This window comes from Melanerpes formicivorus, unplaced genomic scaffold (assembly GCF_026170545.1).
Source record: "Melanerpes formicivorus ecotype bairdi unplaced genomic scaffold, bMelFor1.0.p_v2 SCAF_14, whole genome shotgun sequence".
NCBI classification, from domain to species: domain Eukaryota; kingdom Metazoa; phylum Chordata; class Aves; order Piciformes; family Picidae; genus Melanerpes; species Melanerpes formicivorus.
In genome coordinates, this window is record NW_027142366.1 from 18,759,912 (window position 1) to 18,782,806 (window position 22,895).

Here is a 22,895-nt window from a genome sequence, read left to right on the forward strand (position 1 = left end):
GGATCTTTCTCCACTGCCTCAGCCTCAATCTCAACTGCAGCAGCAGCAGCCCCTTGCAGAGGGAGCCCAGACCTCAGCCACCCCCCCCCCCCAGCACTTCCCAAGCCACCAACCCCTCCCTCTCTCCACTCTGGGGGCTCCAGATGCACTCCAGGCCCGAGAGGTCTCACCTGGATGCTCTCCCCCTCCCTGCACACCAGGGGGGACTCCACCAGGCTGTAGTCCACCCCCAGCACCCAGCTCCTCTCGATCAGCTGGGAGCTGTCCCCAGCAGAGTTGCTGCTGGCAGCTTGGGCTTCCTGCTGCCCTGCCTCAGGAGCTCGTTTGGAGTGGAAGAGGCTGAAGACCACATCCCCCTTCAGGATGTCAAAGTCCCAGGTGATGACAGATTCCCCTTCCAGAATCTCCACAGCTATCTGCAAAGGGAACAGAGCCAAGCTGCAAAGAGTCAGATCCTCAGCCAGCACTTCCCTGCCTGTGCTTCAGACAGGCTTCCCACAGCACCCCAGCAGCCTGGGGCTGGAAGGGAGCTCTGGAGCTCACCCACCCAAGCCCTGCCCCAGCAGGGCACCCACAGCAGCCTGCCCAGCAGCACAGTGCCCAGGGGGGGTTGGAAGCTCTCCACACCAGGAGACTCCACCACCTCCCTGGGCAGCCTCTGCCAGGCCCTGACCACTCTGCCACCAAAGACATTTGGCCTCCTCTCCAACCTCAGCCTCCCCTGGCACAGTTTCAGGCTGTTGCCTCTCCTTCTCTCCCCTGAGCCTAGGGAGCAGAGCCCAAGCCCCAGTCCCAAGCCCCTTGGCCATGCCAGCAGCTCCCTCAGCCCCCAGGGCTGTGCTGTACCTCGTGTGGGGCTCCCCTGAGCAGGCTGGCAGAGTGGTAGATGGTCTCTGTCCACAGGCGGATGTGGTCCGAGCTCTCGGCCTCCTCCTCCCTCTGGTAGAGTGACTTGGGGACCAGGCCTCCTTCTGGGACAGTGCACTGCCAGAGCCAGCAGACAAAGTCACCCCAGCCCCAGCCAGCAGCTCACCTGCCCCAGCAGCTGCCTGCCAGGCACAGGAGGCCACCCTCAGCTGCTCCAAGAATTCACCAGGGGACTCAGCTCCAGAGGGTGGCTCAGGCTGGAAGGGAGCTCAGAGCTCATCTGCCCCAAGCCCTGTCCTGGGCAGGGACAGCTCTCAGCTAGGCTCAGCTGCTCAGGGCCTCAGCCAGCCCCCCCCCAGGCAGGAGGCAGCCACAGCCTCCCTGGGCAGCCTGGGCCAGAGGCTCAGCAGCCTCACACTCAACAACTTCTGCCTCAGCTCCACTCTAACCCTGCTCTGCCTCAGCTCCAAACCCTTCCCCCTGGGCCTGCCTCAGACCCCCTCAGCAAAAGTTCCTCTGCAGCCTTCCTGCAGGATCCCTTCAGCTCCTGGCAGCAGCTCTGAGGAGCCCCTGGAGCCTTCTCCTCTGCAGGCTGCACAGCCCCAGCTCCCTCAGCCTGTGCTCCCAGCAGAGCTGCTCCAGCCCTGGCAGCATCTTTGTGGCCTCCTCTGGCCTCTCTCCAGCAGCTCTGTGTCCTTCTGCTGCTGGGGAGAGCAGAGCTGGAGGCAGGATTGGAGGTGAGGTCTGAGCAGAGCAGAGCCCAGGGGCAGAATCCCCTCTGCTGCCCTCTGCCCAGCCTGCTCTGGCTGCAGCCCAGCACACAGCTGCCTGAGGGCTGCAGGAGCTGCACTTCCTCCCTTACAGCTGGATCCTTCCTCAGAATCTTCTCTGGCTGCCCCTTCCAGCTGCCCTCCAGTAGCTTCCTTGCACTGCAGTGGTTCAGCTAAGCTCAGTTAGAGCTGGTCTTAACCTTCTCCAGGCCCTCACCACCAGGCCAGGGTGAATTCCATGCACAGGTTAACTGCACCATGCTGGGGGGGGGGGCAGCAGCCTTCAGAAGGGACTGGGGGAAGGCCAGGGTGATGAAGAGGAGGGAAGTGAGGGAGGCTGGGCACTGGAGATGGCAGCTGCAGGGCAGGGAGGGAGCCTCACCATGCATTCTCCCCCCAGGAAGTCTGGGATCACTTCTCTGTCCACGTAGTCCACCAGGCCCCCTGGCCCCTGGTAGTTGTTGCCACTGTAAATGAGGAACTTCTGCCTGGTGTTGTCGTTGATGAAGGGACTGACCTGCAGCCACAGGGGACACAGCACAGCACTCAGGCAGCTCACTGGCACTGCTGACACCACCCTGCAACGGCCCAGCAGCAGGGGGATCAGCAGCAGTGCAGTGCAGCTCAGCAGCAGGGCAGCTCAGCAGCAGTGCAGCTCAGCAGCAGGGCAGTGCAGCTCAGCAGCAGTGCAGCTCAGCAGCAGTGCAGCTCAGCAGCAGGGGGGCAGCTCAGCAGCAGGGCAGCTCAGCAGCAGGGCAGTGCAGCTCAGCAGCAGGGCAGAGCAGGGCAGTGCAGCTCAGCAGCAGGGGGGCTCAGCAGCAGGGGGGCTCAGCAGCAGGGGGGCTCAGCAGCAGGGCAGTGCAGCTCAGCAGCAGGGCAGGGCAGGGCAGCTCAGCAGCAGGGCAGCTCAGCAGCAGGGCAGCTCAGCAGCAGGGCAGTGCAGCTCAGCAGCAGGGCAGGGCAGGGCAGCTCAGGAGGGCAGTGCAGTGCAGCTCAGGAGGGCAGTGCAGTGCAGCTCAGCAGCAGGGCAGTGCAGCTCAGCAGCAGGGCAGGGCAGTGCAGCTCAGCAGCAGTGCAGCTCAGCAGCAGGGGGGCAGCTCAGCAGCAGGGCAGGGCAGCTCAGCAGCAGCAATGCAGCTCAGCAGGGCAGTGCAGCTCAGCAGCAGCAATGCAGCTCAGCAGGGCAGTGCAGCTCAGCAGCAGGGCAGCTCAGCAGCAGGGCAGTGCAGCTCAGCAGCAGGGCAGTGCAGTGCAGCTCAGCAGCAGGGCAGCTCAGCAGCAGGGCAGGGCAGGGCAGGGCAGTGCACTCAGTAGCAGTGCAGTGCAGCTCAGCAGCAGTACAGTGCAGCTCAGCTCCAGTGCACTCAGTAGCAGTGCAGTGCAGCTCAGCAGCAGGGCAGGGCAGCAGCAGGGCAGGGCAGCAGCAGTGCAGCTCAGCTCCAGTGCACTCAGTAGCAGTGCAGTGCAGCACAGCAGCAGGGCAGGGCAGTGCAGCTCAGCAGCAGCAATGCAGCTCAGCTCCAGTGCACTCAGTAGCAGCGCAGTGCAGCACAGCAGCAGGGCAGGTTCCCAGCTCTGAAGAGGTCCCCAAAGAGGGGGATGACGAATGGGATGTGCCCAGGACCCTCACAGGGTTTGCTGCCTGAGGTCCCCAGACCAGATGGGAGCCTCACAAGCATGGCCTGGGGCAGTGGTTGGAGCTGAGCACTTCAGAGGTCTCTTCCAGCCAAGTGGTTCCCTGGTGCTGTGACACTGCCAGAGCCAGCAGCAGGCCCCAGGCACAGCCATTTGCATTGCTCTCCCCTGCAGTGTTCTCCAGGAGGAGGTTACAACAGCTTTGGCTGTTCCACAGCACAAGCACCAGGCCTGGGCTGCTACAGCTGCACGAGGAGCTGCAGGGCAGCTCCCACAGCCTGTCCTGGTGGGCAGCAGCCACTAGAAGCCCCTGAGCTGCAGGCATGCACTGGAGCAGTGTTGGAGTTGTTTGGGTTGGCAAAGCCCTCCCAGAGCACCCAGCCCAACATCAACACAACCCCTCCATGACCACCAAACCCTGGCCCCAGCTGCCATGGCCACAGGGCTCTGCAACCCCTCCAGGCATGGGGACTCCACCACCTCCCTGGGCAGCCTCTGCCAGGCCCTGACCACTCTGGCACCAAAGACATTTGGCCTCCTCTCCAACCTCAGCCTCCCCTGGCACAGTTTCAGGCTACTGCCTCTCCTTCTCTCCCCTGAGCCTAGGGAGCAGAGCCCAAGCCCCAGCTGGCTGCAGCCTCCTCTCAGGGAGCTGCAGAGAGCAAGGAGGTCTCCCTCAGCCTCCTCTGCTCCAGGCTCAACACCCCCAGCTCCCTCAGCTGCTCCTCCCCAGCCCTCTTCCCCAGACCCTTCCCCAGCTCTCTTGCCCTTCTCTGGCCCTGCTCCAGCTCCTCAATCTCCTTCCTGCAGTGAGGAGCCCAGAGCTGAACCCAGCACTCAAGCTGTGGCCTCCCCAGTGCCCAGCCCAGAGGCCCAATCTCTGCCCTGCTCCTGCTGCCACCCCACTGCTGCTCCAGCCCAGGCTGCTGCTGCCCTTCTTGCCCCACTGGGCACCCCCTGGCTCCTCTCCAGCTGCTGGCCCCCAGCACCCCCAGGGCCTTCTCTGCTGGGCACTTTGCAGCCACTCTGCCCCCAGCCTGGAGCCTTCCTGGGCTGGTTGTGACCCAAGGGCAGGACCCAGCCCTTGGCCTTAGTGAATCACTGCCAGGGCACCACTGAGCCCTGGCCCTCAGCTCCACATCTCCACAGCTTTGCAGCCTCTCCAGGCCTGGGGACTGCACCACTGCCCAGGGCAGCCTGGGCCAGGCCCTCTCCAGCTCCTCAGTGCCCTTCCTGCAGTGAGGAGCCCAGAGCTGAACCCAGCACTCAAGCTGTGGCCTCCCCAGTGCAGAGTACAGGAGGTCAATCCCTGCCCTGCTGCTGCTGCCCCCCCAGTGCTGCTCCAGGCCAGGCTGCTGGTTGCCTCCTTGGCTGCTGGTTGCCTCCTTGGCTGCTGTGGCCTCTTCCCGAGTTCAGCCACGAGAGCCCTGAGGCTTTCCCCCTTGTCAAGAAGCCAAGCTGGCAGTGCCTGGAGCTGAGTGCACAGCTCAGGAGGTTCTGCTCCTGCAGCTCTCACCCACCAGAGTCCAGAGCACAGGGAACACCCTGGGAGCTCTGACTATCAGCAGCCTCCCCAGGGTCTCAGGGTAGTTGTCCTCCACCACCTCGATGATGCGGAGCAGGGCCTTGACGCCAGGCCGCCAGAGGTGCCTCATGTTCAGCCCCTCCAGGTCCACCAGGCACGTCCAGGACCTGCAGAGACACACAGGGCAAGGTCTGCCAGGGCCTGCAGGCAGCCTGCTCAGCTCATGGCCACAAAGCCTTTCAGCAGCAGCTGCAGAGCCTCTGCTGAAGCCACTCTGACCAGCACAGAATGGTTTGGGGTGGGAGAGGCCTCCCAGAGCATCCAGACCCCCCATGGACACCTGGATCACTGACTCAGAGATGCATGGAATGGCTCAGGCTGGAAGAGACCTCAGAGAACATCCAGCACCAGCCCCTGCCATGGGCAGGGACCCCTCCCACCAGCACAGGCTGCTCAGAGACTCATCCAGCCTGGTCCTGAACACCTCCAGGCAGGAGGCAGCCACAGCCTCCCTGGGCAGCCTGTGCCAGAGTCTCCCCAGCCTCACTGAAAGGAATTGTTTGGGTTGGCAAAGCCCTCCCAGAGCAGCCAGGCCAGCACCAACCCAACCCCTCCATGGGCACCAAACCCTGGCCCCAGCTGCCATGGCCACAGGGTTCTGCAACCCCTCCAGGCATGGGGACTCCACCACCTCCCTGGGCAGCCTCTGCCAGGCCCTGACCACTCTGCCACCAAAGACATTTGGCCTCCTCTCCAACCTCAGCCTCCCCTGGCACAGTTTCAGGCCATTGCCTCTCCTTCTCTCCCCTGAGCCTAGGGAGCAGAGCCCAGGCTGAAGGCAGGGAGCTTGCAGGGAAGCCAGACAGCCCAGCCCAGAGCCAAGGCCATGCTGCTGGGGTGGAGGAGGCTGCAGGCTTGCAGGGCTGCTGCTAGGAGTAACTCCAAACCCCATCTGAAATGGAAGTGGAATGTGGCAAACAGCTTCCTGTGTAAAGAAAAGAGACCTGGATGGATGTGGATGAAAACTCCCCAGAGAGGAAGGGAACCTTCAGCTGCAGTGGGACACAAAAGGGTTAAGGAGGGCCCTGGGCCTGGGCTTGTGTGAAGCTGTGGAGTTTGTCTGCATTTCAGTCTCCACTTTGCTGGACTAAAGGAGGTGGAGGGAAACCTTCTGGCTCTCTACAACACCTGACAGGAGGTTGGAGTGAGGTGGGGCTTGGGCTCTGCTCCCAAGGAACAAGGGACAGGACAAGAGCAAACAGCTTCAAGCTGCCCCAGGGGAGGTTTGGGTTGGCCATGAGGAACAAGTTCTTCCTCTTGAGGGTTGTCCAGGCCTGGCCCAGGCTGCCCAGGGCAGTGGTGCAGTCCCCATGGCTGGAGGGGTTCCAGAGCTGTGTGGCTGTGGTGCTGAGGGCCATGGCTCAGTGGTGCTGAGGGCTATGGCTCAGTGGTGCTGAGGGCCAGGGCTCAGTGGTGCTGAGGGCTATGGCTCAGTGGTGCTGAGGGCCATGGCTCAGTGGTGCTGAGGGCTATGGCTCAGTGGTGCTGAGGGCCAGGGCTCAGTGGTGCTGAGGGCTATGGCTCAGTGGTGCTGAGGGCCAGGGCTCAGTGGTGCTGAGGGCCAGGGCTCAGTGGGGCTGAGGGCTATGGCTCAGTGGTGCTGAGGGCCAGGGCTCAGTGGTGCTGAGGGCTATGGCTCAGTGGTGCTGAGGGCCAGGGCTCAGTGGTGCTGAGGGCTATGGCTCAGTGGTGCTGAGGGCTATGGCTCAGTGGTGCTGAGGGCCAGGGCTCAGTGGTGCTGAGGGCCATGGCTCAGTGGTGCTGAGGGTATGGCTCAGTGGTGCTGAGGGCTATGGCTCAGTGGTGCTGAGGGCTATGGCTCAGTGGTGCTGAGGGCCATGGCTCAGTGGTGCTGAGGGTATGGCTCAGTGGTGCTGAGGGCCAGGGCTCAGTGGTGCTGAGGGTATGGCTCAGTGGTGCTGAGGGCTATGGCTCAGTGGGGCTGAGGGCTATGGCTCAGTGGTGCTGAGGGCCAGGGCTCAGTGGTGCTGAGGGCCAGGGCTCAGTGCTGCCCTGGCAGTGCTGGGGTCAGGGTTGGACTGGGTGACCTCAGAGGTCTCCTCCAGGCTAAGCTCTGCTGTGGTCCTCACGTGCAGCCCAGCCCCGGGCCAGCCCCGGGCAGAGCCAGGCTGCTGTGTGCGGCTCAGCCCTCCAGCTGAGCTCCCCAGGCATTTCTTGCCCCCATGGCAGCCCCAAGGGGGCAGCACAGCCAACCCAACTGACGTGATGGGGCGGCCGAAGGCGCTGGTGTTCTCCTCACACCTCTTCTGGCCCTCCTCATTGATGGACAGGACCTGCAGCCAAAGGGAGGGCACACGAGGGTCAGCCTGGGAAACCACAACAGCCTGGAGGCCTTCTTCCCAAGGAGCCAGAAGGACACCAGGCTGCAGGCATGCAGTGTGAAGAGGGAGAGAGAAGCCTACATCAAGAGGCTGTGCTGAGCAGCCCAGGGACAGAGCCTGACAGCCTGAGGTGAAACAAAGAGCCTCAGGACCAGAAGGGTTTGGTGAAGCTGCAGGGAAGGGCAGCATGGGAAGCTGAGAGCTTCACTAAGCCTCAGGAGAGGTCTCTCTGGGCAGCCCAAGGGGCAGCCTGCAGCATGGGAAGCTGAGAGCTTCACTAAGCCCCCAGGAGAGCTCTCTCTGGGCAGCACAAGGGGCAGCCTGCAGCATGGGAAGCTGAGAGCATCACTAAGCCTCAGGAGAGCTCTCTCTGGGCAGCACAAGGGGCAGCCTGCACCAAGGGAAGCTGAGAGCTTCACTAAGCCTCAGGAGAGGTCTCTCTGGGCAGCCCAAGGGGCAGCCTGCACCAAGGGAAGCTGAGAGCTTCACTAAGCCTCAGGAAAGGTCTCTCTGGGCAGCCCAAGGGGCAGCCTGCAGCATGGGAAGCTGAGAGCTTCACTAAGCCTCAGGAAAGGTCTCTCTGGGCAGCACAAGGGGCAGCCTGCACCAAGGGAAGCTGAGAGCTTCACTAAGCCCCCAGGAGAGCTCTCTCTGGGCAGCACAAGGGGCAGCCTGCACCAAGGGAAGCTGAGAGCTTCACTAAGCCTCAGGAAAGGTCTCTCTGGGCAGCACAAGGGGCAGCCTGCACCAAGGGAAGCTGAGAGCTTCACTAAGCCCTCAGGAGAGGTCTCTCTGGGCAGCCCAAGGGGCAGCCTGCACCAAGGGAAGCTGAGAGCTTCACTAAGCCCTCAGGAGAGGTCTCTCTGGGCAGCCCAAGGGGCAGCCTGCACCAAGGGAAGCTGAGAGCTTCACTAAGCCCTCAGGAGAGGTCTCTCTGGGCAGCACAAGGGGCAGCCTGCAGCACGGGAAGCTGAGAGCATCACTAAGCCTCAGGAGAGCTCTCCCTGGGCAGCCCAAGGGGCCCAAGGGGCAGCCTGCAGCATGGGAAGCTGAGAGCCTCAGGAGAGCTCTCCCTGGGCAGCCCAAGGGGCCCAAGGGGCAGCCTGCAGCATGGGAAGCTGAGAGCCTCAGGAGAGCTCTCCCTGGGCAGCCCAAGGGGCCCAAGGGGCAGCCTGCAGCATGGGAAGCTGAGAGCCTCAGGAGAGCTCTCCCTGGGCAGCCCAAGGGGCACAAGGGGCAGCCTGCAGCATGGGAAGCTGTGAGCTTCACTAAGCCTCAGGAAAGGTCTCTCTGGGCAGCCCAAGGGGCAGCCTGCACCAAGGGAAGCTGAGAGCTTCACTAAGCCCTCAGGAGAGGTCTCTCTGGGCAGCACAAGGGTTTCAGCCCTGCCCCTGCAGGACACCAAGGGAGCTGTGCCATGCCCAAGTCAGCAGCTTGGGAGCTGCCAGCCCACGGTCTGTGCCAGGCAGGGAGCCTCCAGCTGCCTTAGCCAAGGCTCCCCATGGGGAGGGGGCTGCTGAGGCGGGAGGGGAGGGCAGGACTCACGTGTCTGAGCAGGGCCTCCTCGCCCAGGGCCTTCACCAGCCCCTTGGTGTCCATCTGGCCCAGGCGCAGGATGTAGAGAGGTCGTCCGTCTGCAGGGCACAGGGGGCAGAGCTGGGGGCAGGGAAGGGCTCAGCTCTCCAGGCTGCCACTCCAGCACCAGGCATTCATGGCATGGCCTCACTTGGAAGGGACCTTCAACATCACCCAGCTCCAGCCCCCAGCCATGGGCAGGGACCCCTCCCACCAGCACAGGCTGCCTAAGGCCTCATCCAGCCTGGCCCTGAACACCTCCAGACAGGAGGCAGCCACAGCCTCCCTGTGCCAGGCTCTCTCCACCCCCACTGCAAGGAATTCCTTCCTAATGTCCAACCTCCATCTCCTCCAGCCCAGTTTGAAACCACTGCCCCTTCCCCTGTCACCCCAGGCCCTGCAGAAAGGCCACAGTGCAATCTTGGAGTCACCAATGGTGAGGCTGGAAGGGAGCTCAGGAGATCATCCAGTCCAACCCAGGGCAGGGGCACCCAGGGCAGCTCACCCAGGAACACATCCAGAGGGCTCTTGGAAGCTCTCCACACCAGCAGACTCCACAACCTCTCTGGGCAGCCTGCTCCAGGCCTCCAGCAGCCTCACCCCAAACAACTTTCTCCTCCTGCTCAGCTCCAACCTCCTGCCTGACACTTTCTGCCCCTTGTCCCTGGGCAGAGTCTGGCCCCAGCCTCTCACCCCCACAGCTCCTTCAGCTGTGTGCCTGGGCACCCCCCCAGGCAGTGGCTTCTCTTCTTGCCTCACTGCCTTGGCCAAGTCCCAGCTGCTGGCAGTCAGCTGTGCCCTCTGCTCCTGTGCCAGGGCTCCCATGTCACCCGCTGGCCTGGCTTCTACATCCTGCAGTGGAAGATGCACAGCCCCCTGCCCAGCTCCAGCAGCAGCCTCCCAAGGGTTGATGATGTCCTGGCCTCCCTGCAAGGCTCCAGTCACAGGTGCAAGCTCATCTACTACTATGAAGTGCCCCTTGCCCTGCCACAAGACACCATGAGCAGAGCCTGGGCACTTCTCCTTGCCCCCCACCCCTCAGCTATTTACAGACCTCCCCAAGTTCCCCTCCCTCCCAGGCTGCCCTTCTCCAGCCCAGGCAGTGCTGGGCTCTCAGCTGTGCTTCACAGTGGCCAATCTCATACCCAGAGGCCACCTGGCCAGAGAGAAGCTGCTCTGCCCCAGCTGTGCCCTGCCTGCTGTGTGCAGAGATGGCAACCCCCCCCCAGCAAGGCAGAGAGGCCTCCTGCAGGTGCTGAGCTGCTCTGGCGGCGCTGGCAGCGTGCCCAGCACGGCCCCTGGGGCAGGGGCAGCTGCTAACCTCTGTCCTGGTGGTGCCAGCCTCCTGTGTAGTACTCCTCCAGCAGGGCTGGGGGCCTCCAGGACTGCAGGATGGAATCCACCTGGTACTGCTTGCGCCAGGCCAGCGACTGGCAGAGCATCTCCCGAGCCTTCTCCAGGTTGAAGTCGCGAGCCCGCAGGAAGCGCAGGATGTGCTCGTCCTTGGGGAGCTGAGGAGGGCATGGAGCAGCCATGGAGGGGCTGGGGCTGGCAGAGCCCTCCCACAGCACCCAGCCCACCACCAACCCAACCCCTCCATGGCCACCAAACCCTGGCCCCAGCTGCCATGGCCACAGGGCTCTGCAGCCCCTCCAGGCATGGGGACTCCACCACCTCCCTGGGCAGCCTCTGCCAGGCCCTGACCACTCTGCCACCAAAGACATTTGGCCTCCTCTCCAACCTAAGCCTCCCCTGGCACAGTTTCAGGCCATTGCCTCTCCTTCTCTCCCCTGAGCCTAGGGAGCAGAGCCCAAGCCCCAGCTGGCTGCAGCCTCCTCTCAGGGAGCTGCAGAGAGCAAGGAGGTCTCCCTCAGCCTCCTCTGCTCCAGGCTCAACACCCCCAGCTCCCTCAGCTGCTCCTCCCCAGCCCTCTTCCCCAGACCCTTCCCCAGCTCTCTTGCCCTTCTCTGGCCCTGCTCCAGCTCCTCAATCTCCTTCCTGCAGTGAGAGCCCAGAGCTGAGCCCAGCACTCAAGCTGTGGCCTCCCCAGTGCCCAGCCCAGAGGCACAATCCCTGCCCTGCTCCTGCTGCCACCCCACTGCTGCTCCAGCCCAGGCTGCTGCTGCCCTTCTTGCCCCCCTGGGCACCCCCTGGCTCCTCTCCAGCTGCTGGCACCCAGCACCCCCAGGGCCTTCTCTGCTGGGCACTTTGCAGCCACTCTGCCCCCAGGCTGGAGCCTTCCTGGGCTGGTTGTGACCCAAGGGCAGGACCCAGCCCTTGGCCTCAGTGAATCACTGCCAGGGCACCACTGAGCCCTGGCCCTCAGCTCCACATCTCCACAGCTCTGCAACCTCTCCAGGCCTGGGGACTGCACCACTGCCCTGGGCAGCCTGGGCCAGGCCTGGACAACCCTGAAAGGGAAGAAATTGTTCCTCACTCATGTCCAACTTAAACCTCCCCTGGGGCAACCTGAAGTCCTTTCCTCTTGTCACTTTGCTTCTTCCTTGGGAGAAAAGTGACTCCCAGCAGCCCCAGTGGAGTCCATGAAGGTGCTCATCTGACCCAAACCCTGTTAATTGCAACCCCCCTGGGCTCTGGCTGCAGATTTCTCAGTCCCTTCACCCCACAGTGCTTGGCCTCCCCTGCCACGTGGGGTTTGCATTGCCATGCAGGTGCTGTGGGGCAGGGAGGGTCTCCTCTGGAGTGTCCCAGCCCTGCTGCAGCACAGAGGAGCTTTGTGCTTGCACTCAAAGCTCTTCTGTTTGCTCACAAGAACAACAAGCAGGCAGGAGAGCAAAGCAGGCAGCAGGGGCAGGCTGGGAGCAAGCCCAGCCTCAGCCTCACACAGCTGCTGGGAAGCTGCAAGAGGTGCTAAGAACTGATCACACCTAAAGGATGCAGCAGGGGTGGAGCTCAGACAGCCCAAGGCCAAGGCAGGAAGCTGCTGAGGAGCAGCTGGGAGAGGAGCACTGCAGATGGGATGGCACAGAAAGCAGAACCTCCCCAGAGCAGCTCCCAGAGCTGTGTGGAGCTGCACTCTGGCAGCACTGCAGCAAGGCTGAAGCTGCAGAACCTCCCCTGTGGGACAGGCTGGGAGAGCTGGGGCTGTGCATTCTGGAGGGGAGAAGGCTGCAAGCAGACCTCAGAGCAGCTTCCAGTAGTTGAAGGGCTGTACCTGAGGGTGCTGATAGACAGCTGCCTGAACAGGAGCCAGCAGTGTGCCCAGGGGGCCAAGAAGGCCAAGGGCATCCTGGCCTGCAGCAGGAAGAGTGTGGCCAGCAGAAGCAGGGAAGTCCTTGTGCCCTGTGCTCAGCACTGCTGAGGCCACACCTGGAGTACTGTGTCCAGCTCTGGGCTCCTCAGCTCAAGAAGGACATTGAGAGACTTGAAGGTGTCCAGAGAAGGGCAACAAAGCTGGGGAGGGGTCTGGGGCACAGCCCTGTGAGGAGAGGCTGAGGGAGCTGGGGTTGCTTAGCCTGCAGAAGAGGAGGCTCAGGGGAGACCTTCTTGCTCTCTGCAGCTCGCTGCAGGGAGGTTGGAGCCAGGTGGGGGTTGGGCTCTGCTCCCAGGCAGCCAGCAGCAGAACAAGAGGACATAGTCTCAAGCTGTGCCAGGGGAGGTTTAGGCTGGAGGTGAGGAGAAAGTTCTTCCCAGCAAGAGGAATTGGCCACTGGGATGTGCTGCCCAGGGAGGTGGTGGAGTCCCCATCCCTGGAGGTGTTCAAGAGGGGATTGGATGTGGCACTTGGTGCCATGGTCTAGCCATGAGGTCTGTGGTGACAGCTTGGACTTGATGATCCTCGAGGTCATTCCAACCTTAGTGATACTGTGAGACTGTGAACTCTGGCAGCAAATCTTTGCTGCCTGTTATCCCTCCCTGGCTCTTCTGAAGCAAACTCTTCAGCAGAGCTCTGCAGGTCAGGGCTGAGCCCTGCTCAGCTGAGCCAGGGCCTGGCCCAGCTCTGGGGCAGCTCCAGCAGGGCCATGCACAAAGCACTGCCAGAGCTGCCTGCCAGCCCTGGAAGGGGCAGGGAGAGCCCACCCCTGGGGAGCAGCTCCTGAGCCCTCTGCAGTGAGCTCCCAGAAGGATGTGGGATTTGCTCCCAGGCCAGGAAGCTTTGATGGTGAAACCTTATCCAGCTCCACTCTCCTTCCAAGGGGAGCTCCTGCTGCTGCCTCACTGCTCCTGTGTGCCCCTCTTCCCCAGCACTCCTGCTCTGCTCAGCCTGGCCAGACAAGGACTCTCTTGTTGCTGTCCTTGGTCCTCTTGCCTTCCCCCCCGGGCTCTCTCCAGCAGGGAGTGCTGAGGCAGATCCCTCTGGAGCTATTCAGCTTCCCCTAGGTGTGCTCCTTCCTCAGCCACACACCCCTGGGCCTGATCCAGAGACTCCCTTTGAGCCAGGATGAGCCCAGGAAGGATCAGAGCCTGCCCTGGGCTGGGAGGGAGCCTCCAGGGGCATCCTGTCCCAGCCTCTGCAGGCAGCAGGGACAGCTCCAGCCAGAGCAGGCTGCCCAGGGGCACATCCAACCCCCTGCAGGCAGCAGGGACAGCTCCAGCCAGAGCAGGCTGCCCAGGGGCACATCCAACCCCCTGCAGGCAGCAGGGACAGCTCCAGCCAGAGCAGGCTGCCCAGGGACACAGCCAGGCTGAGCTTCAATGGCTCCAGGGATGGAGCCTGCACCACCTCCCTGGGCAGCCTGTGCCAGAGTCTCCCCAGCCTCCCTCTGCAGAGCTCCCTCCTGGTGTCCAACCTAACTCTGCCCTGCTCCAGTTCCAAACCATTGCCTCTGCTCCTATCCCCACAGCCCCTTCTGAGCAGTCCCTCCCCAGCTGCCTGCAGCTGCCCTGCAGATACTGAACTGCAGCTCTGAGCTCTCCCTGCAGCCTTCTCCTCTCCAGGCTGCACAGCCCCAGCTCTCCCAGCCTGGCCCCACAGGGGAGGTTCTGCAGCCTCTGAGCATCTCTGTGGCCTCCTCTGGAGCCTCTCCAGCAGCTCCAGGTCCCTGTGCAGGGAGCCCCAGGGCTGCCCCAGCCCTGCAGGTGCTGGCTCATGATGACCTTATCCCCAGCACTCCCAGCTCCTGCTCCAGCAGCCCCCCCCTCACCTGCCCTGCTGCAGGAGGTTGTCCCTCCCTGGGGCAGGATCTGAAGCTGCCCTACCTGAGCTGCTGAGGCTCCTCTCAGCCAGCTCCCAGCCTGGGCACAGTGCTCTCCACATCTGCCTTTGGTCTGACCTTGCCAAAAGAGCTGAGGTCCAACCCAAAGTGCCTGGGACCCCAGGCTGGCTGAGGGGCTGCAGACACAGAGCCCTGGGGGTGCCCAGCGGGGTGGCAGGGTGGCTCTGGGGGCACAGCAGCCCCGGGGGTGCCCAGCAGGGTGGCAGGGGGGTGCTGGGGGCACAGCAGCCCTGGGAGTGCCCAGCAGGGTGGCAGGGGGGTGCTGGGGGCACAGCAGCCTCGGGGGTGCCCAGCAGGGTGGCAGGGTGGCTCTGGGGGCACAGCAGCCCTGGGGGTGCCCAGCAGGGTGGCAGGGTGGCTCTGGGGGCACAGCAGCCCTGGGGGTGCCCAGCAGGGTGGCAGGGGGGCGCTGGGGGCTCAGCAGCCCCGGGGGTGCCCAGCAGGGTGGCAGGGGGGTGCTGGGGGCTCAGCAGCCCCGGGGGTGCCCAGCAGGGTGGCAGGGGGGTGCTGGGGGCACAGCAGCCCTGGGGGTGCCAAGCAGGGTGGCAGGGGGGTGCTGGGGGCACAGCAGCCCCGGGGGTGCCCAGCAGGGTGGCAGGGGGGTGCTGGGGGCACAGCAGCCCTGGGAGTGCCCAGCAGGACGGGATGCTGGCTCTGGGGGCCCAGCAGCCCGGGGGGGCTCAGCAGGGTGGGAGGCTGGCTCTGGGGGCTCAGCAGCCCTGGGGGGGCTCAGCAGGATGGGATGCTGGCTCTGGGGGCCCAGCAGCCCGGGGGGGCTCAGCAGGGTGGGATGCTGGCTCTGGGGGCCCAGCAGCCCGGGGGGGCTCAGCAGGGTGGCAGGCTGGCTCTGGGGGCCCAGCAGCCCGGGGGGGTCACCCACCTTGCCCTTGTGTGTCTCCTGCAGCCAGCGGCGCAGGCGGATCAGGCAGCTCTCCTGCAGGGGGCTCAGCTGCCCCAGGCACCGCTCGATGTAGTCTGCCTCCAGCTTGTCAGCTGCGGGGGGAACACAGCAGAGAACTCCTCAGAGGGCAGTGGGCAGAGGCCAGGAGGACAACCTGCAGCTGTTGGCACCCATCAGGCTCCTGAGCACTGCTCAGGCCACCCCTTGAGTCCTGTGTCCAGCTCTGGGCTCCTCAGCTCAAGAAGGACATTGAGAGACTTGAAGGTGTCCAGAGAAGGGCAACAGAGCTGGGGAGGGGTTTGGAGCACAGCCCTGTGAGGAGAGGCTGAGGGAGCTGGGGTTGCTTAGCCTGGAGAAGAGGAGGCTCAGGGGAGACCTTCTTGCTCTCTGCAACTCCCTGCAGGGAGGTTGGAGCCAGGTGGGGGTTGGGCTCTGCTCCCAGGCAGCCAGCAGCAGAACAAGAGGACACAGTCTCAAGCTGTGCCAGGGGAGGTTTAGGCTGGAGGTGAGGAGAAAGTTCTTCCCAGCAAGAGAGATTGGCCACTGGGATGTGCTGCCCAGGGAGGTGGTGGAGTCCCCATCCCTGGAGGTGTTCAGGAGGGGATTGGATGTGGCCCTTGGAGCCATGGGTTAGCTGTCAGGAGGTGCTGGGTGACAGCTTGGACTTGGTGACCTCTGAGGTCTCTTCCAACCTGGTAGATTCTGATTCACACTGGTGGAGCACAGGAGCTCTGCTGTTAGCTGCCTGAGGGCAGTGAGGGATGTCCTGCTGGTGGTCAGGGCAGGGGCACACAGCCAGCACAGAAGGCATCCAGGATGGACCTCTAATATTTCATTCAAGCCTCAACTGCTCCAGCAGGAGCTGTAAAAGAGATCTCCTGGGCTCTGGCTCTCCTCTCATTAACCACTCCAAGCCCTGGGCACTGATACCACTTCAGTCCCCTGCTGGCCTAAAGATCTCACCCACAATTCACAAATCACAGGAGGCTAAATAAGCAGCAGGTTGGAAACTGAAATCAGAGACTCAGAGAATTGGTTGGGCTGGAAAAGGCCTCCCAGAGCAGCCAGTCCAACCCCCAACCCCCAGCTCCCTCAGCTGCTCCTCCCCAGCCCTCTTCTCCAGACCCTTCCCCAGCTCTCTTGCCCTCCTCTGGCCCTGCTCCAGCTCCTCAATCTCCTTCTGGCAGTGAGTGACCCAGGATTGAACCCAGGATTTAAGGCAAAGCCTCCCCAAGGGTGAGTACAAGGGGACAATCCCTGCCCTGCTCCTGCTGCCACCCCACTGCTGCTCCAGCCCAGGCTGCTGCTGCCCTTCTTGCCCCCCTGGGCACCCCCTGGCTCCTCTCCAGCTGCTGGCCCCCAGCACCCCCAGGGCCTTCTCTGCTGGGCACTTTGCAGCCACTCTGCCCCCAGGCTGGAGCCTCCCTGGGGTGGTTGTGACCCAAGGGCAGGACCCAGCCCTTGGCCCTGTTGAACCTCATCCCCTTGGCCTCAGCCATGGCTGCAGCCTGGCCAGGGCCCTCTGCACAGCCTCCTGCCCTGCAGCACATCAACTCTGGCACCCATCTTGGTGCCATCTGCAGGCTGCCTGAGGCTGCCTCCATGCCCTCCCCCAGCTCAGTGATGCAGACATGGAGAGATCTGCCCAGAGAGATCCCAACACAGAGAAGCTCCCAGAGAAGGTCTGCTGAGAGCAGAGCCCTGGGCAGCTGTCAGCTGCCAGCCTCTGCCCTAGCTGCAGTCACCCAGGGGGTGCTGCCTCTCCTCCTGAGGAATGCCAGCTCCATTCCATGGCCACTCAGGTACAGACACCTTTCACTTCTCCAGTTCAAGGTGCAAGATCCCTTAGAGCTGAGACCAACCCCGAAGGTCTTTTGTCCCAGGCTGCTTGCAGAGCTCTAACTGGCTTCATTTGGGGGGAGGGGAAGCCCCAGCTTCCATTGTTCATGTTTGCTCTTGGAGAAAGGGGATGAAAACCTTCCCTGCTGCCCAAAGAGCCCAGGAGGCAGAGCTGAGGGCAGATCCAGAAGGAAGCTAAGCTGCAGTGCCCCCAAAGGCTCTGTGAGTGCCAGCAGCTGCCACTGCCCAGCCTGGCCTTACCATCAGGGCTGACAGCTTCTGCTGCAGGGCAGCAGCTGCCACTTTGCTCTTTGGTGCTTCCATGAGGCCCAGAGTCGAGTGGCTGAGCGGCAGGAGGGTGCCCAGCAGCAGGATGGTGCCCAGCAGCCTGGCTCTGCTCCTCCTGCTGCCCAGAGGCAGTGGGGGGAGTCCAGCGGGGGATGAAGGTGATGCCTTGGGAGATCAGCTCCTTCAGGTAGTGCTCAATCACTTCCTTGCCCTGAGGAGAGGAAAGCTCCCATCAGGAGAGAACAGCTCCCTGTGCCAGGGGTGCAGCACAGTACAGGGGGCAGTGCCCAGAGAGAAGCAGAAGGGAAAGGGTTGTGCCCTCCCCCCTGCATGCCCCTGCCGGGAGAGCTGCAGCACAGAAGCACCACACAGGCACTGGGCAGGCAGAGGCCAGGGAGGGATGCAGCTGCCTGCAGAGCCAGGGAGGGATGCAGCTGCCTGCAGAGCCAGGGAGGGATGCAGCTGCCTGCAGGGCCAGGGAGGGATGCAGCTGCCTGCAGGGCCAGGGAGGGATGCAGCTGCCTGCAGAGCCAGGGAGGGATGCAGCTGCCTGCAGAGCCAGGGAGGGATGCAGCTGCCTGCAGGGCCAGGGAAGGATGCAGCTGCCTGCAGAGCCAGGGAGGGATGCAGCTGCCTGCAGAGCCAAGGAGGGATGCAGCTGCCTGCAGGGCCAGGGAAGGATGCAGCTGCCTGCAGGGCCAGGAGGGATGCAGCTGCCTGCAGAGCCAAGGAGGGATGCAGCTGCCTGCAGAGCCAGGGAGGGATGCAGCTGCCTGCAGAGCCAGGAGGGATGCAGCTGCCTGCAGAGCCAGGGAGGGATGCAGCTGCCTGCAGAGCCAGGAGGGATGCAGCTGCCTGCAGAGCCAGGGAGGGATGCAGCTGCCTGCAGAGCCAGGGAGGGATGCAGCTGCCTGCAGAGCCAGGGAGGGATGCAGCTGCCTGCAGAGCCAGGGAGGGATGCAGCTGCCTGCAGGGCCAAGGAGGGATGCAGCTGCCTGCAGAGCCAGGGAGGGATGCAGCTGCCTGCAGGGCCAGGGAGGGATGCAGCTGCCTGCAGAACCAGGGAGGGATGCAGCTGCCTGCAGGGCCAAGGAGGGATGCAGCTGCCTGCAGAGCCAGGGTTGCTCAGAACCCCTTGGCTTGCCAAAGCCCTTTCAGCTCCTCCAGCCCAACCACTCCCTAACTCTGCCCAGGCTGGGGCTGAGCCCTGGCCCTCAGCACCACAGCTCTGCCCTGGGAGACACCTCCAGGGCTGGGCACTCAGCCACCCCCCTGGCAGCCTGGGCCAGGCCCTGAGAACCCTTCCAGGGAGGAAGTTTCTTCTCATCACAGAATGTTATTAGTTGGAAGGGACCTTGAAAGAGCTTCAAACCCAACCCCCCTGCCAGAGCAGGGTCACCCAGGAACACCCCCAGGTGGGTCTGGAATGTCTCCAGAGAAGGAGACTCCACTCTGCAGCCTGCTCCAGGCCTCTGCCAGCCTCACAGTGACAAAGTTTCCCTTTCTGTTGACCTAAACCTCCCTGCTGCAACCTGAGGCCATTTCCCCTCAGCTGTTAGTAGGCAGCAGAGACCACCCCCCCCTTTCACAACATTCTTACCCCAACCTCTTGCTCCCAAATCCTGACTCAGCTGCCCCATTCCAGAGGAAAGCAGCCCCAGAGGCAGTCACAGAATGGGTTGGGTTGGAAGGGACCTCAAAGATCATCCAGCTCCAAGCCCCTGCCATGGGCAGGGACCCCTCCCACCAGCACAGGCAGCTCAGGGCCTCATCCAGCCTGGTCCTGAACACCTCCAGGCAGGAGGCAGCCACAGCCTCCCTGGGCAGCCTGTGCCAGAGTCTCCCCAGCCTCACTGCCAAGAATTTCTTCCTCCTCTCTACTCTCAGTCTCCTCTCTCCCAGCTCAAAGCCATTGGCCCTGGGCCTGGCACTCCCAGCCCTTGGCCCAAGTCCCTCCCCAGCTCTCCTGGAGCCCTTCAGGCACTGGAAGGCTGCTCTGAGGTCTCTGCCCAAGCCACTGGAGCTGATTTTCCCCCAGAACAGTGCCCTCAGTGTCTGAGGAGCCTGGCACCCCGCAGCACCCAGTGCCCTCCCCGCCTGGCACAGCCTCTGGCACAGGCTGCTCCCTGCCCTGCAGCCCCATGCCCCTGTGCTCCCTGCACACAGCCTCTGGCTTTGTTTGCCCTGCTGAGGGCTTGCAGGGGCAGAGGCTGGGAGGTTCTTTGGCAGAGGCAAGGAGAGGGGCAGGTGCAGGGCTGGCAGGGGGTGGTGGCAGGGGGCTCACCCGTTTGATGTTGGCCGTGTACTGCCTCATGGCGATCTTCTCCACGGTGCTCTCGAAGCCAAAGAAGGATTTGATGTCCAGAGATGCAGACTGCTCAAAGCAGGTCCACTCCTCATTCTCAGGGTGAACCTAAGCCCAAAGGCACACAGAGGGTTGGATGGCAGCAAAGAGCTCAGGCTGTGGCAGGCTCCGTGCCCGTGGTGCCAGGCTGGCTGAGGGGGGCAGAGGAGGCTTCCTGTGAGCCACAAACAGACCCAGAGGAATCCTCCCTCCCAGCAGAAGAAGTGGACACATGGAACATTGATGCACAGAGCCATGCAGGCACAGTCACAGCATGGGTTGGGTTGGAAGGGACCTCAGAGGTCACCCAGCTCCAAGCCCCTGCCACAGGCAGGGACCTCTCCCACCAGCACAGGCTGCTCAGGGCCTCATCCAGCCTGGTCCTGAACACCTCCAGGGAGGGGACATCCTGGCCTGCATCAGGAAGAGTGTGGCCAGCAGGAGCAGGGAAGTCCTTGTGCCCTGTGCTCAGCACTGCTCAGGCCACCCCTTGAGTCCTGTGTCCAGCTCTGGGCTCCTCAGCTCAAGAAGGACATTGAGAGACTTGAAGGTGTCCAGAGAAGGGCAACAAAGCTGGGGAGGGGTCTGGGGCACAGCCCTGTGAGGAGAGGCTGAGGGAGCTGGGGTTGCTTAGCCTGGAGTAGAGGAGGCTCAGGGGAGACCTTCTTGCTCTCTGCAACTCCCTGCAGGGAGGTTGGAGCCAGGTGGGGGTTGGGCTCTGCTCCCAGGCAGCCAGCAGCAGAACAAGAGGACACAGTCTCAAGCTGTGCCAGGGGAGGTTTAGGCTGGAGGTGAGGAGAAAGTTCTTCCCAGCAAGAGGAACTGGCCACTGGGATGTGCTGCCCAGGGAGGTGGTGGAGTCCCCATCCCTGGTGGTGTTCCAGAGGGGATTGGATGTGGCACTTGGAGCCATGGTCTAGTCATGAGGTCTGTGGTGACAGCTTGGACTTGATCTTTGAGGTCTCTTCCAACCTTGGTGACACTGTGATCCACAGCCCCCCTGGGAAACCTGTGCAAGAGTCTCCCCCCCCCTCACTGAAAATAATTGTTTGGGATGGAATTGTTTGGGATGTTTGGGATGGAAAAGCTCTCCAAGCTCATCCAGGCCAACACCAACCCAACCCCACCATGGCCACCAAACCCTGGCCCCAGCTGCCATGGCCACAGGGCTCTGCAACCCCTCCAGCCATGGGGACTCCACCACCTCCCTGGGCAGCTTCTGCCAGGCCCTGACCACTCTGCCACCAAAGACATTTGGCCTCCTCTCCAACCTAACCCTCCCCTGGCACAGTTCCAGGCCATTGCCTCTCCTCCTCTCCCCTGAGCCTAGGGAGCAGAGCCCAAGCCCCAGCTGGCTGCAGCCTCCTCTCAGGGAGCTGCAGAGAGCAAGGAGGTCTCCCTCAGCCTCCTCTTCTCCAGGCTGCACAGCCCCAGTTGTGGCTAAGCAGCACTGCTCACATGCACATGGGAAGCTTCAAGCCCCTCTCTGCCCCTGCAGGCTGAGCCAGCACTCATTCACAGCAAGAGCTGCACTGCAGCAGCAGTGAGAAGCCCACCAGGAACCACCACATCCAGAGCTCCCTGTGGTAGGCAGGGCTGGCCCCCAGGAGGATGGAATGAAGCCACTCTGTGTCTGCACAGGGAACAGAATGCAGGGCAGCATCCCAGCACCTGGGGCTGGAAGGGAGCTCTGGAGCTCACCCAGCCCAAGCCCCTGCCCCAGCAGGGCACCCCCAGCACCCTGCCCAGCAGCACAGTGCCCAGGGGGGGTTGGAAGCTCTCCACACCAGCAGACTCCACAACCTCTCTGGGCAGCCTGCTCCAGGCCTCCAGCAGCCTCACCCCAAACAACTTTCTCCTCCTGCTCAGCTCCAGCCTCCTGCCTGACACTTTCTGCCCCTTGTGCTGGCCCTGGGCACCCCTGACAAAGCCTGGCAGCTTCACCTTGACACTCACCCCTCAGGTATAGATAGATAAAATAAATGAAGGTAATAATGACAGAGAAAATTCAGAGTTTCACAGCCTGCCCTGGGCTGGGAGGGAGCCTCCAAGGGCCTCCTGCCCAACCCCCTGCAGGCAGCAGGGACAGCTCCAGCCAGAGCAGGCTGCCCAGGGCCACAGCCAGGCTGAGCTTCAATGGCTCCAGGGATGGAGCCTGCACCACCTCCCTGGGCAGCCTGTGCCAGAGTCTCCCCAGCCTCCCTCTGCAGAGCTTCCTCCTGCTGTCCAACCTAACTCTGCCCTGCTCCAGTTCCAAACCATTGCCTCTGCTCCTATCCCCACAGCCCCTTCTGAGCAGTCCCTCCCCAGCTGCCTGCAGCTGCCCTGCAGAGATTGAACTGCAGCTCTGAGGTCTGCCTGCAGCCTTCTCCTCTCCAGGCTGCACAGCCCCAGCTCTCCCAGCCTGGCCCCACAGGGGAGGTTCTGCAGCCTCTGATCATCTCTGTGGCCTCCTCTGGCTCCTCTCCAGCAGCTCCAGGTCTCTCTTGTGCTGGGGGTCCCATACCTGGCCCCAGCCCTGCAGGGGTGATCTCCCCAGAGCAGAGCAGAGGGCAGGATCCTCTCACAGCTCTGGCAATGGGCACTGGCAGCACAGGAGGCCAAGGGCAGCCCCAGCACAGCCTCCTGTGCTGCCAGTGCCCATTGCTGGCTCCTGCCCAGCTCCTCCCCCCCAGCACCCCCAAGCCCTTCCCTGCAGGGCTGCTCTCAGCCTCATCCCCCCCAGCCTGCCCTGGTACCAAGGCTTGCCCTGACCCAGGTGCAGGAGGTTTTTTATCCCAGGTTTAAAGAGGGAGCTCAGGCACTGCCCTCAGCTGCCCCCAGAGCACAGGGCAGGGCAGAGCAGGGAGGTTTCCAGTGTCAGCCCAAGAAACCTCTTTCTTTTCCAGTGCTTCCCCCTCAGTTACTCCCTTCCTGGTTCCTGCTGGGCTCTCTAAGCCTCACTCATCTGTGACAGGTCTCTGCCTTTTCTCTGTTCACCAACTGCCAGGCAAGAGTAAAGAGACTCCTGCCCAGGCTGCAGGCTGGGAGCTGCCTGAGGGCCAGCAGCTGCCCTGGGGGGGCGGTGTGAGGGCCCTGCAGGAGCAGGCTGCTGCTGCTCCAAGCTGCTTCAGGGCACACTGCAAGAAAAACAACCCCAAAAAGGACAGAAACCTGCTTCCTGTGCACCCTGGCAGGGGAAAAGGAACTGGTAAAAATAGTGCTGGGAAGCATCTTGAGGATGCAGGCAGCCAGCTCCCACCCTGCCCCAGGAAGAGCACTTCCCTCACAGCCCAGCTCTGCCATTTCCTCCCGAAGGACAGGAGCTTGGAGGCAGCAGAGCCACCGAGCAGCAAGGGGAGCAATGTCTGAGTGTATCATAGCATCAGTCAGGGTTGGAAGGGACCCCAAGGATCATCCAGCTCCAACCCCCCTGCCATGGGCAGGGACACCCCACACTAGATCAGCCTGGCCAGAGCCTCATCCAGCCTGGCCTTAAACACCTCCAGGGACAGGGCCCCAACCACCTCCCTGCACAACCCATTCCAGGGCTTCACCACTCTCATGGGGAAGAACTTCCTCCTCCCCTCCAG

General features: G+C 63.0%; 1 protein-coding gene across 4 annotated transcripts in view; it reads right to left on the reverse strand.

The window, feature by feature from the left end:
* The window catches only part of SEC14L5 (SEC14 like lipid binding 5), a 64,727-nt gene that overhangs the window by 3,654 nt on the left and 38,178 nt on the right, over positions 1-22,895 (reverse strand). For 3 of the 4 annotated variants that reach the window (XM_068147279.1, XM_068147276.1, XM_068147277.1), the window contains 10 exons: positions 19,264-19,392; positions 16,953-17,190; positions 14,832-14,944; positions 10,096-10,285; positions 8,745-8,833; positions 7,081-7,151; positions 4,793-4,964; positions 2,020-2,154; positions 847-984; positions 171-416 (listed from right to left, as the gene is read on the reverse strand). In XM_068147279.1, coding sequence (XP_068003380.1) covers positions 171-416; positions 847-984; positions 2,020-2,154; positions 4,793-4,964; positions 7,081-7,151; positions 8,745-8,833; positions 10,096-10,285; positions 14,832-14,944; positions 16,953-17,190; positions 19,264-19,392 — 1,521 coding nt within the window. The remainder of the gene's footprint in view (positions 1-170; positions 417-846; positions 985-2,019; positions 2,155-4,792; positions 4,965-7,080; positions 7,152-8,744; positions 8,834-10,095; positions 10,286-14,831; positions 14,945-16,952; positions 17,191-19,263; positions 19,393-22,895) is intronic. The other variant, XM_068147278.1, reaches the window with a different exon arrangement.